This window comes from Syngnathoides biaculeatus, chromosome 6 (assembly GCF_019802595.1).
Source record: "Syngnathoides biaculeatus isolate LvHL_M chromosome 6, ASM1980259v1, whole genome shotgun sequence".
Lineage (NCBI taxonomy): Eukaryota > Metazoa > Chordata > Actinopteri > Syngnathiformes > Syngnathidae > Syngnathoides > Syngnathoides biaculeatus.
In genome coordinates, this window is record NC_084645.1 from 29,912,753 (window position 1) to 29,926,660 (window position 13,908).

The 13,908-nt window shown below is 41.4% G+C and overlaps 1 protein-coding gene across 2 annotated transcripts; it reads left to right on the plus strand.

The window, feature by feature from the left end:
* The first annotated feature begins 747 nt into the window (after positions 1-747).
* On the plus strand, positions 748-13,663 carry api5 (apoptosis inhibitor 5). Of its 2 annotated transcripts, none has more exons than XM_061823266.1 (14): positions 748-1,101; positions 3,038-3,199; positions 3,302-3,395; positions 3,724-3,789; positions 3,883-4,034; positions 5,808-6,014; positions 6,933-7,037; positions 8,425-8,514; positions 9,521-9,702; positions 9,804-9,897; positions 9,969-10,025; positions 11,127-11,212; positions 11,296-11,438; positions 12,368-13,326. In XM_061823266.1, the coding sequence occupies exons 1-14, from the start codon at positions 1,030-1,032 to the stop codon at positions 12,373-12,375; spliced, it is 1,518 nt and encodes a 505-aa protein (XP_061679250.1). In that variant the 5' UTR covers positions 748-1,029; the 3' UTR covers positions 12,376-13,326. The 2 variants fall into 2 exon arrangements, with proteins under 2 accessions (XP_061679250.1, XP_061679248.1); XM_061823264.1 differs by lacking the exon at positions 12,368-13,326 and adding an exon at positions 13,387-13,663 and having other exon boundaries at positions 749-1,101.
* Positions 13,664-13,908: the final 245 nt, after the last annotated feature.

A 13,908-nucleotide genomic window follows, 5' to 3' on the forward strand; every position in this document is an offset into this window, starting at 1 on the left:
CAAATGGGGCGTAATCCCCCTCCCTGGAGGACCAGGCTGCAATGGATGTTTAGTGGGGAACATTTATCACAGTTAGGTGCTGTTAGCGGAGAGAGCAAGAAAGTGCATTTGAAGAGATTTACATGAAGTCCCACAATAAAAGTGGTTCTTCCTGAGTACCTTGCTGAGCAAATGTCTATCAGACAAACACCCAGTGTCCTTTTTTAAAAGGCACCTCAAAAAACAATTTCAATTTGGCTATTTTGACAGCTTGAGATTGGCCTTTGTTTTGAATATTAAATTGGTTCACCTTTACTGTACATCATTCGGGATGGTGGTGCAGCTGTAGAGTGTTGGCCTCACAGTTCTGAGGACTGGGGTGCAAATCCCGGCACCACCTGTGTGGAGTTTGCATGATCTCCCTGTGCCTCGGTGGGTTTCCTTCTACATTATGTACAGCACTTTTTTCAGCAATGGTAGTTCTTCAAGTGCTCTCAAATTTGAGATAAATTTGTACAATTTCTTTTAACATGCATAATAGTTCTGCGTTTACGACAGTCTTTTTTGGAAAAAAAAAAACACACCTGTACTTCTACTTTTGCCACGTCTGTATAGTCAATTGGCTGGATGTACTCAGAGAGCGAATGGGTTTTATTTTAAGTAGCGTTTTATGATCTCAGAAGCGCCACAAATGCGCGGCACTTTCCGCTCAATTTTGTGTCACGTGAGTCCTCATCGGCCTTTTGGTTGGCTCAAGAGACACACGCATTCGTCATCACTTCCGCATCCTGTTAGCTTAGCCCTCCTGGTTCTTCTTGCGTTCATAGAAATTGTTGGGACGGCGGGCGTTCAGAGGGTGTTGTTCATTTTTCATACGTTTCTCGAAATTTGCCTCCCTGCTCCTATTCTGCGGTGCTACCTTGACGCCGGGGTGGTGTCCATTGAGTGCCACGGCTCCCCCTTAATCAGCGAAAAAGACCGGAGACCGGATTTTTGTGAAGGATTTTTTTTGTGCTTGTTTTAGCCGAGCGCCAGGCACATCGCACGCTGATGGCGGTCACTATTGAGGATCTCTATCGTAGCTACGGGGTCCTTGCTGATGCCAAGGACGACGTCAGCCAGGTGAGGAAAAAATTTCAAAATGTCACCTCTTTGTCGTATTCGACGCTTAGCGAAAGCCCTAAACGTTTATTTTAAGGTCCAATTTTGTTGGCTGTAGCTTACGTAAGCGTGTGTTTTGAATGGGGGGCTAGGCTAACAGCTAGCTGTTAGCCTCAGCGATGCTCTCACGTTAATAACATCCCAGTTGAACGTGCTACTACTCGAGACGCGTTTTAAATTGTTCTTAAGAAACGACTGAGAACGCAACTGGGCATACAATGGATTTCCCCGTTTCAATATTCAAGTTCAGAATTAATGCATCCCATGCCACGATGGGACGAAGGTCGGATTTTTTCCCCCCTTCATTACGTTCACAGTTCTGGTGGTGTTTTCTGGTGAAATATACCAATTATTGCCTGGTCCAAAGAGAAGGGCTGAGTGAAGGGAGCTTGATTGGAGAGGAAGATTTTATTTGTTATTGTTTTGTGCATGGTTATTTTATTTTATTTGCAATTTGTTTACATCACTATACAGTTTGTTTTCCAAGTCTTTTTGTATTTCCATTTGTTTTGGCTAGTTTTCCTCGTTAGCAGCCAGGTCGACATTGAAAAGGCGAATCAGTTCTCAATTGCTTTGCATGGGTAAATTTAAAAAAAAAAAAAAAAAGTCAAATTAAATAAAATCCTTCCTGACCCTTTTACCTCATTTGCCTTCTATTGTATTCTTCCTTCCAACCATTCTAAATTGAAATCTACTTTGCTGCAATCCTGTTGTTGCTATTTACTTTCCAACTTTAACAGATTCCTGTTTTCTATTTCCTTTGCCCCCTTTTTTGTGTGCACCTTTTCCTTACTTGTCTTCCTTCCCTCAGATCCTGGATCCTGACATCCTCCATCACTTGACTAAAACCAACATTTCTTCATTCCCTCCTTACCATATATAGCACCTTTTTCTTTTTTCTGGTATCCTTACATCTTGCTGTCAATCACTTCATCCTCCCTTCACTCAGATACTTTTTAAAAATTTTGTAGTCTTCATTTTATTGCTTAAACTCTTTTTCTGCCATCCTTGTACTTAGGACTTGCTTTTTTCCCTTCCTTTGTCTCTTTTTTTAACATCTTCCTTTTCTCCTTCACCTGTATTTTTAGTGGTCTTCCTTCCTTCATTAGCTTAATTGTTTTTTTTAACCCTTAGTTCGTTTCTGCATTCCTTCCACCTCAGAGCAACTTTTCCTTCCTCCCTTCCTTTACCTTCCTTTACTTCTTGCCTTCCTTTGGTAACAGCACTTTTTCTTTGTACGTTTGTCTAAACCTGCTTCTCTGCCTTTTATTCCCGTCCTCTTTTGTCACACCAGTTCTTTATTCATGCAACCGTCTATCCAACACCAGTCACTGAACCTTTCTTTTCTGCCATTCTCTCATTTTGACCTTCCTTCCCTCAGAGCTTATTACTTTGTGGGCTTCCTGCACTTGCTTAAACTTGCTTTTCTGCTTTCCTTCCCACTTCAGACCTGATTGCCGTTCTTCCCTTTACCTTTCCCCCTACTTTCCCGGCCTTCACCCTCTCCCTTTCAACCCTCTTGTTCAGCCTTCATTTCTTTACTCAAAACTACCGTTCTACTTGTCTTCCCTCCTTCTCCAAATACTGCTGAAGAATCAACTTTTGTTCTTAACTCAACATATTCACTATTATTCATGGGACTTGTTTAAAATAAAAATCAGTTACGCTGACTTTTTGCAAACCTGTAGTTTACAGTCGTTATTCAGTGCTATTTCACTATTTACCTTGAATTTTAATTGGCTTTTGAATGAGCCATAGGATTGTCCTCATCCTCTTATATTATGTTGAGCCACATTACTCTTAAGATCAAGGATGAAATCAGTCAGTAATGAGTATGACTACAATAATGTTAAAACATTCACGTTACCATTTTTTCCCCTTTCTTTGTATTGCACAGCACAAAGATGCCTACCAAGTCATCTTGGATGGCGTGAAGGGCGGGCCCAAGGAGAAGCGTCTGGCTGCTCAGTTCATCCCAAAGTTCTTCAGCAGCTTTCCGGAGCTAGCCGACGCGGCCATCAACGCCCAGCTGGATCTCTGCGAAGATGATGACGTGTCGGTACGTGTGACCACTCCACGCTGTTTTGCAAATTAAACGCGAGTTCACATTCATGCTATTTTCTATCAAAGCATTTTAAGATTCTTGTTCTCTTTGGTCCAGATTCGGCGTCAGGCTATTAAGGAGCTCCCACGCTTTGCAACTGGCGACAACATCCTCAAGGTGGCAGATATTCTCACACAGCTCCTCCAGACAGGTATTGGGATATATAATTTTTTTGTGGTAACTTGAATTTCTGTTTTGGATTTCAGAGTGTCTCTTGGGTAATTTTTCGCTCAAGTGAAGTGGGGGGAGGGGGTAACGCAGTTGGGCAGTTAAAGGGCTTCAGTTTTCAGTTTATTTCAACGTGGAAGACTGACTGGATATAAGATTTAATTTTGCACTTGGTCATGTAATGAACTAAAGTGGTAAGTCAAGATGCATCTATATTGTTTTGTGATTTGATGCCTTTTGTCGACCATTTGTTTGGTAGTGTTAAATGAAAGCAAAATTTTGTATGTGTAATATCTGCGTTGTTCTTTTAGATGACACGGCTGAATTCAACCAAGTGAACGTTTCGCTGATTTCGATCTTCAAGATTGATGCAAAGGGTAAGTGTACATATACATGGGAGCATGGGTATTTTTCAGTATGTGTTTGCATTTGCCCCCACTATAATTGATTAAGTGTCATGTGTCCTGCAGGCACCCTCGGAGGTCTCTTTTCACAGATCCTTCAAGGGGAGGACATTGTGCGGGAGCGGGCCATAAAGTTTTTGTCCACCAAGCTCAAGACTCTGCCTGAAGACGTCATGACAAAGGAGGTGGAGGAATACGTCTTTGCAGAGACCAAGAAGGTTGGTCTTCTGTTAAGATTTTGATGAAGTCATGACATTCCCCTCCTTTTTTTTTTTTTTTTTTTTTTTAAAACATCTTGGAACATTTTTTGTACAAAGTGCATATACATTATTGTAAACTGAGGTTGCCTGGTGGGAGATACTGACATCATATAGTTCATCTCACTTTTAGTATTTTCTGATGTTGATTTTAGGTCTGCAACAAATATTAAGAATCGATTAACTGTTCATTTTCCTTTTATGAAAAAAAATTGACAGTATTTGAAGTTGGCATTGAAGAAAAGTTTGCTGCGTGAACATCCCAGAGCTCTTAAAGTAATGACTTGTGATTGGGAGGAGGGGAGGGGTGTCAACTACACGTTGCATCTTAAATATAGGCCAAGACCAAGTATGTAAATATATATGTAGTCTAAATGCACTGAAAACATACGAATACAGGCATGAGGATTTCGGCAAGTATGGTAACCGATCTTTCGGTTCCGTTGATTTTTGTCCTGGGAAACGATTTTATATTCATATTCTGCACCTTAGCTTTATCACCTCACCTTCTTCATTGGTTCCGGCAATAAATTCTTCAGATATAGTCCACTTTAGGGACACAGTCTTTTACGCTTAGCAACCGACATGTTTGACTAGCGTTTGAGTGACGCGGATATGAATAACTCGACCTTGCGCATGCGTAGCGCAGAAGCGGAAACCGGTGCCGTTTGTAAACCACACTGACAAAGCTGGGCGTTTTAATCATTAAAAATAAAGGGGTTCATGTAGGTTCGTTTTATACAGATTGTTGTATTTCGTTGAGAACTTGTTTTACATTCCACACGTGGGCGAATTTTATTAAAAGTAAGCCCTGAGATCTGGGAAACGGACTTTCGGTTCCGTGTTTTCTCAGGCTGGGTAACGGAACGATCGTTTCCGTGAAATGCTCACGCCTGAAATATATGTTATACAGTATCTGGTAAAAATGTACTTTTTAATTTAACAATATGTCTCCTCAGTCTCAACTATTATGTCAAGGTTTTTATGCATGCCAATAACCTCCCCACTGTCTGTACGTTTTGTTAATCATGTCACATTCTCACTCTTGTCCTCTTATGCATTCCATTTAGATATTACATACAAGAAATCTGGTTAGCACATATGCCTCACAGTTCTGAGGACTCTGGTTCAAATCCGACCTCCCCCGTGTGGAGTTTGCAGGATTTCTCCATACCTGCAGGTTTTTCTCCTTGTACACCAGTCCCACATTCCAAAATTATGCATGGCAGGTTAATTGACCACTCGAATTTGCCCATATACTTGCACCTGTTTGAGAATGATTGTCTATAACATGCTCTGCGATTGGCTGACTACCAGTATACCCTGCTTCTCACCCAGAGTCAGCCGAGAAATGGGCCAGCATGCCTGTGACCTTCGTGAGGTTAAGCAGTACGGAAAACGGATGTAAGATGAAGTAGACGCTTGGTTTCACAGCTTCCCTACAACATACAAACTACACCGCCTTCTTTCTTGATCAATTTTGCAGCATAATTAAATGTAGCATCTGGTCATCTAGGTCCATTTGTTCGAGCAAACACTGTTCCATGGAGCCATTGTTGTTGCTTTGTTCTTGTAAAGAAAAGTAAAAATGGCTACTTGTAATTACCCAGAAATGCAGAGGAAGCTCCACCCTCTGACGTCCTAGCCAATAGCAGGTGTAGCAACAGCCCCGACATGGAGGGGAAGTGCAGTACATTTTTAGTCTTTAGTCTGATTCCCCCTTCACCTTTTTAGGTGCTGGAGGACGTTACTGGTGAGGAGTTTGTGTTGCTGATGCGCTTGGTGTCAGGCCTGCGCGTGCTGCAAACGGTGAGTGGGCGCCAGCAGCTGGTGGAGCTGGTGGTGGAGCAAGCCTTCCTGGAGCAGGCGCTCAACCCAGCTGATCTTGACACAGTGGACCGCCTGCTGCAGTGCACGCGTCAGGCACTGCCCCTCTTTTCTGTGAGTACATCAACTGTGTGGTTTTTCATGTCTTAAAAAGAGCTTGAGTTTCAGTCTCTTAAGCTATTCATTTGGTCTCCCAAAATCCCATTTTTCACTCACCTACATTCTCGACTCAAACATTTTTTGGCGTAGTTGGCTTCAGGATGAACCTAAAATGCATTTTATATTATATTATATTAGACGGTTTAAGAAAATCTGGATTTTTGGGGCCGACCAACAATATAGGAGTTTTTAAAATAGGTAACTGATCACTGATCCAATCACAAGATGGAGCAATAAGGGCTGTGAATATCAAAATAAGAGCGTGTAAATAAAGTATTACGTGTTCAAATAAAGTGCTTATCTTCTGAATATTTATTTGAATTAACTAAATACAGATAGTACATCATTTTGATCATATAGGTAAAAACAAAGTAATGCATGACACGCGCGTAGAAGGGTTTTTCGGAATTTTTAAGTCAAGTTTGGGGGTGCATATTATGAGAATTGATGGTACATAGGTCTTGTGAAATAAAATTAATTCATAGTTCATTTTCTGTATTTTTGCATCAGCCTAACCATCAAAAAGTTTAACAATTTGTGTATAATATGATATTGTAATTTATTGCTTTTGTTTGGTAAAAAAAAATAATTGAGAAGAGGGCAAAAAAAAGTATTAAATTGCATTTACAATATTGAGAGAGTGCAGTGTGGGAGGGTGCGGGGAGATTGCAATTACCGGTAGATTATTTTGCAAAATTGTTCAGGCTTCGTTGTGATCACAGACCAGTCAAAGATTGTAGCAGTTAGGCTGCTTGTGTTGTTATCTTCTGTTTTGGGTTACTTAAAACAATGAAGTTGTATAGTTATACAATTGTCCTTGTAAAAAATGTCAATTTAATATTTTGTTGCTTCATTGTATTCTTTCTCCTGTAGAAAAATGTCCATTCCACACGTTTTGTGACATACTTTTGTGAGCATGTCCTGCCCAACCTCAGCACACTGACTTCTCCTGTGGCGGAGCTAGACATTCAACTTGAGGTCAGTTTCTATTTCCTCTACGTCCTTATTTTTCTGCACCCGACACAGAGGATGATTGGTTAGCGCATCTGCCTGATAGTTCTAAGGGCTAAGGTTCAAATCCCGTCCCCACCGATGTCGAGTTTGCATGTTCTTTCTGTGCATGTGTGGGTTTCAATCCCACATTCCAAAAATATGTGTAGTCTCTTGACTGAAGACTGTAAATCGTGTTAATCTGAGTCGGAATGGTTGTTTATATAGCGATTAGGTTCGCAACTAGTTGAGGTTGTAATCCATGTCTCGCGCAAAGATAGTCTAGATGGGCTCCAGCACGCTTGAAACTCTAGTAAGGATAAGCGGTACAGAAAATGGACAGATGGATGTCATTTTTTAGTATCGCAAATTTAGATTTCTCAACCACAACCAGTAGCATAAATCTCATCAATTGGGTTCACTGGGGCATACGCTGCACCTGCGAAATCAAAGAATGTCACACATCAGCCATTTTACACATAAATAAGAGAAAACAAAAGCTTCCTGCCTTTTACAGCAGGAAATGATTATGAATTCAAGTACAACGATTTGACGTGTTGCATGCTTAGAATAACCTCTTCAACTTTTTGGGATGCATGTTGAAGGATGTTATTGACCAAAGTTTATCTGAATACTGACCCTAATGCTTTAATGTGTGCATAATTTATATTAAAGATATGAACTGTGAAGGCTTCAACGTGACGCGCATTGAAAACTTAATCAACTGTAAACATGATTTTAGTGATTTAAAGAGGAAGGGAAAAAAATTTGGGGCAAGCATATGTTGTATGTATGCACACTAGGCTAAACACAGTACTCTAATTGATAGTGCGTTTGCGGCATAAGAATTAAATAGATAAAGTAATCAATTTTCACCAATCCCAGTTGGTAACCATGTTACAAAATATCGTGAGGGTACATACAACGTGCTGCTCGGAGGATTGGAAAAATTTGCAAAAGAGCCACATCCTTAAGAGGCATGGGCTTCAGATGGTTAAAAAAAATCACTACTTATAGTACAAACGTCATTGTCAATTACCTTTTCGTTGCTGAATTTCTGAAAACATTTTATGTTAAAAGTGGTGACTATGACGACCTTACATTGCTTGCATGGTGAAGAAAAAAAATTATTTCCAACAAGAGTTGATGAAACAGTGACGCCTGGTTCTGATCAGCACCTCAATTCCCCTGGGCTTGATTTGGGCACCGAAGATGACGTCAATGCTTATGATGCCTGCAGCATGCACAATCCACGAGGTGTTGCGTGTGATGTTCTTCTACAGTTCATTAAACTTCACCTTGTCACAATCTTGCCCGTTAGCGGTCCGTGAGGCTGTGTCTCTTTACGCCGTGTTTTTGATGTACATGTGTGTAGGTCCTCAAGCTGCTGGCGGAAATGAGTCCTTTCTGCGGCGATATGGACAAGCTGGAGACCAACCTCAACATGCTCTTCACCAAGCTTTTGGTGTGTAAAGGCTTTAGTCCCCACTTTATTTGAAGCTTTCGTTAAGTGTGCCAAAAGTCAGGTTATACATTCTTATAGTCAATGTCTCAAAACATTTCTACAGTAGGTATTTATTTTCACAGTGTGAGCATAGCACGCCATTTTATATTACTGCAATTCCCAGTCTACAGAGCGCACCTGGTTATAAGCCTCATCCAGTACATTTGCAAAGGAAATACCAATTGGTACATACATATGCCGCAGTTGTGTAAAAGCCGCAAGTGTCCACATTGAAATACGAGGTATTTACAAAGACGGTACACAGAGAGTTTAACGCTAACGCCGCCGCGCTAACATGGCCGATTTAAAAAAAAAAAAAAAAAAAAAACATACTGGTAAAAATCACTGAGATACGGCAGTAACACGCTACCGCAGCCCTAATAGAGCCGGACCGGTAAAAGTCACTTCCTCAGCACATATATTCCATCGGTCTCACTCTTTTCCACTCGAGTGCCCCCATTGCGGCCATTAGAAAAAATGCACAAATTAGCTGCATCACCACATAAACCGCAGGGTTGAATGCGTGTGGGGGGGGGGAAAAAGTCGCACCCTATAGGCCGGAAATTAGGGTTATGTGCTGCATTGTTTATGCCCCTAACTGGACAAACCGAAAGAAACTTACTGTTGTTTGTTGGCATTGGTGTTTCATTTACGTGTTATCAGTGCACCCTCCAGTGGACAAAAATATTCACAAAAGTTACTTTATTGGGGGAAAAAAGCAGTGAATGAGCTCGGTTGGACACCCTGACAGCCTGCATCTGACCTGTGGGTGGCATTTTTGACACCCCAGGTATATTGGGTAGCGCTGCGATCGAGTTGGTGATGAGTCTGCATAAGAGCTGGGAATCAGAATATATTTAATTGATTGCCGATATTTCCAAGGTGGCAGGGTTTTTAGAAATGTCTGCCCTTTTGGAATCCTTTGAGTGACAGGCGTTCTTTGTTTGATTTCTTTAATTTTTCATAGGAGTACATGCCTCTGCCGCCAGAAGAGGTGGAGAATGGCGAGCAGCCAACCAGCGAGGAACCCAAGTTGCAGTTCAGCTATGTGGAGTGTCTGCTATTCACTTTTCACCAGCTGGGCAAGAAGCTGCCCGACTTCCTCATCGACAAGGTGGACGCTGAGCGCCTTAAAGACTTCAAAATAAGGTGCGCACCATTCACAGTTAATATGATCCACAGTAGGCCATAAAATGTTGCCTTATTAATGCTATCTAAAAAAAAAAACATATTCCTGATTCCGTTTACAGGTTACAGTATTTTGCCAGAGGCCTGCAGGTTTACATCAGGCAGCTGCGAGTGGCTTTGCAGGGCAAGACAGGAGAAGCGCTCAAGACTGATGAGGTATACAGAGGAATCTTGCAGTCTATCGAAACACATGAGAGGTGATGAGGACTTTTTATTGTTTTCATCAGAACAAGATCAAGGTGGTGGCCCTGAAGATAACAAACAACATCAACGTCCTCATAAAGGTTGGATGCAGTTTGACTTGGAACTCGCACAAATCTCTTAATTTGTCGAGAACAGTGATTAACTCCCAGTGTGCGGTTGCACATTACTATGGTGTGAGTGTATGCAGGTGTGCCGGGAAATTTAAAATTTTAAAAATTTTACACAATTGCTCCAAAAAATAATTACAATCAATGTATCTTTAGTCATCTGTTTATGCGAGGAAGGCATCGTGACAGACGGAACAAATACGTGATATTGTGTTAGATGGCAGGAGGTACATAGAATAATTAATGTATCCTATTTTTGTGACATTTTTCTTTATTAGTGTGCTGTGAAAAGGTTGGAAATCAAAGGTCTAGAACCACGTTTCTCAAAATCGGCAATGCGGGCACCCTCTCCTGGTATTTGAAAGAATCACTGAATAATATACAAACAATTTCTAACATTTAAAATATGAAATACAGATGTATAGTAAGTGAATTTATCTTCGGTCACAAGTTCACTGTTGTCACTTAAGTGCTGTTGCTTATGGAAAGCGAAAATGTGAGGGAATGACAAAACCACCACTACAAAAAAATTCATTGGTCATCATTGCATGTATTAATAGTTTAAATGGGAACTACCACAAACTGTGACCTGTAAATGGTCATTAACATTCCCCTTCCTATTATTTAATTGCCACTCAAATACATACACGTGAAAGTGTTTGCCCCCTTTATTTTTTGTATGTTTGTCACACTTAAGTGTCCCATCATCAAACAAATGTGTGTGTTTCTAACTTCGGAAAACAAACCAGGCGAAACTTAGACACATAAATCTGTTGATGTATCACGTCAAACTACTTCAGTGACACTAAGAACTACATTCCCATTAGCTAGGGCTCTTGTGCTATGCTGTAGCATCTTAGGGTGTAATAGAAAGTAAGCAAATGCTGTATGTGTGAGTTTTCTTAGGAAAAAGTTTATATGGTCAACAGAAAAAAAAACCAATTGGTGAATTTGTTTTTAGCTAACCCTGAATGAATGGCCCAAGGGCATATAATGCCAAAACAAGTTTTTATACAATTTAATAATGATTTGAAGTCAAATGTAAACATTGCTTGATGTAATTTTATGTCACAGGATCTATTCCATAACCCTCCATCATTCAAGAGCGCTGTCACTCTGTCCTGGAAGCCCGTTCAGAAGGCCGAGGCGGCAGCCGTGGCGTAAGTTTGACACTCTGACACAGCTGCTGGCAAAATATCCTTACATAGCTGATCATCACCTCTCCTCTCTATTTACCCCACAGTCTCAAGCGTCCGTCTGGCGACGACGCTAACTCGGGCGCCAGCCTGAAGAAGCAGATGGCCCCGCAGCCTCGACGTGATGCGCGGCAGATCTACAACCCACCCAGTGGCAAATACAGTGCGTCCCTCGGGAACTTTAACTACGGTGAGAACACAAGCGCAGTCCAATCTTGGCACACATCAACCTGTTTCTAATATTGTTTTGAAGTGTTCTTCCTTTGCTTTTGCATGATATTTCCCTATGTTCTTGTTGTACATTAAGGGTGTGACGATTCATCTGATTCTTGGGTGCCGATTCAATTCAAGGGTGATATTGGTTCATGTAGAATGATACAGTCAAAACATTCAATGGCTTGAACTCTCTTCAATGTTAAATTAAGTATTTTGACTGCGTCCTTGGAAAAATGTCTTGTTTTGGCTGCACCCAAAAAGTTCAAGAATCCCAATTCTAAACAGTCAAAAACTAATGGCTGGAAACGAGGCACTGAGTTTTCAACAACGAAAAGCATTTTGAAATTCTCTTAATAATACAGGTAGTTCACAAAACAGCTCTATGTAACACAAACATGATGCTTGAAAACAGAAACAGCGTCCAGTAGTTGACTTTCTCTTTATCCTGTTTTCCTTGACAAAGTTCCTCCTCGTACTCTCCTGACGTTCTTTCAAAAGCAGATCTTTGACGACTGCATTTCGTCACACATTCTGCAATGCTCTCAGCACGTCTACTTTACACATTTTCACATGATAATCCACAGGACCTTATACTCACACCTGAACTCCATATTTCCATACTATGGATCAAGTGATTACCTTTTAAATCAATATTATTCATCCCAAAGGCCAAGTTCAATGTCTGTCTGTAGTATGCGTTCAGTCAAATCTTTCGATTTATAGGTCGATCTACCTCCCTTTTCTCACCTATGGTCGTAAGCAAAGAACAAGGTCACGGGCACAGGGGGCCCAAATTAAATTCCTCGGCACGATGTCCAGGCTCTCCCATAGAGAGAGGGTGAGAAGCTCAGGCATCCAGGTTGGGCTCAGAGTTAAGCCAGTGCACCTCTGTATCTTCCACAGTACCGTGAAGTCCAGCCTTATCTGCTTAAGATGCTGCAACTGCAACCTGACTCCCATAAGAGGAAGAGAATGGATGGATAAAGAGACGTTTATGTAATAAATAATCGTTACAACCCTCCTGTTCATGATTTTGCTTCGTTTGGGTCCTGGTGAGCAATCAGGTTGGGTTTAGATTAGTGTATTAATTAACAACAAATGTTTACATAGGGCGGAAAGCGTTGAGGTCCCGGGTTCAATACCGGACCCACCTGTGTGGAGTTTGTATGTTCTCCCCGTCCTTGCGTGGGTTTTCTCCGGGCACTCCGGTTTCCTCCCACATCCCCAAAACATGCAACATGAATTAGACACTCTAAATTGCCCCTAGGTATGATTGTTAGTGCGGCTGTTTGTCTTGATGTGCCCTGTGATTGGCTGGCAACCAGTTCAGGGTGTGCCCCTGCCTCCTGCCCGTTGACAGCTGGGATAAGCTTGAGCACTCCCGTGACTCGTGAGGATAAGCGGCTAAGAAAATGGATGGATAGATAATATTTACATGGTAGTCTGCTAAAGTATCGCACACAAAAAGGTTGGGGAACACTGAAAAAGATTAGAAATATATAGCTTGCTTATTAAATGGGGCAAATCATATATACAGTGCCTTGTGAATGTATTCGGCCCCCTTGAACTTTTCAACCTTTCCCCACATTTCAGGCTTCAAACATAAAGATATAAAATAAAAATGTTTTGTCAAGAATCAACAACAAATGGGACACAATCGTGAATTGGAATGAAATTCATTGGATACTTTCAACTTTTTTTTAGCAAATAAAAACATGAAAAGTGGAGCCTGCAATATTATTCAGCCCCCTTGCATTAATACTTTGTAGCGCCACCTTCTGCTGCTATTACAGCTGCAAGTCGCTTGGGGTATTTCTCTGTAGGTTTTGCACATCGAGAGACTGCAATTTCAATTGGATTGATTTTGTGTGATTTTTACAAGCCATTGCTAACGTGGTGTCCACCACCAATGTCGCCTCCAGAACAGCGCGGCGGCTTCAGGGGCGGACGGGGACGGGGCTTCGGCACCAGAGGCAACAGAAGCCGAGGGCGGATCTACTGAAGCACATCATGAGGGAAGTGTGTGTGGGGGGGGGCGTTGGTGGGGGTCGCTTGTCGCTCACTGAACTGCATCATCACCTTGGGATCTTTATCCTCATCCAAAACGGACTACCTACCACCATTTTTGTCACACTTTTTTTTTTTTTTTTTTTTTTTTTTTTTACCATTTTTTGATCTCCAATTGGTCTCCATATTTTTCGTACTCCTCTTCCCGAGCGTGCGCACACACAAAAACACACACACGCGAGTGATCTCTTCTTCAAAATTGACTTTTCTTATTCAGACTAGTTTCAACCAGTGAAGAAGCCAAGCCCCGTAGCTCGAGCTCCTCTCTCTTGTTGTTTTTTTCAATGACGTTGTATCCTTGTGGAACAAAAAGACTGCTGAGTTTTGACACAGAAATAGTTTTGGTCCTGTTGGGTGTTTTTCAAAAGAAAAAAAAT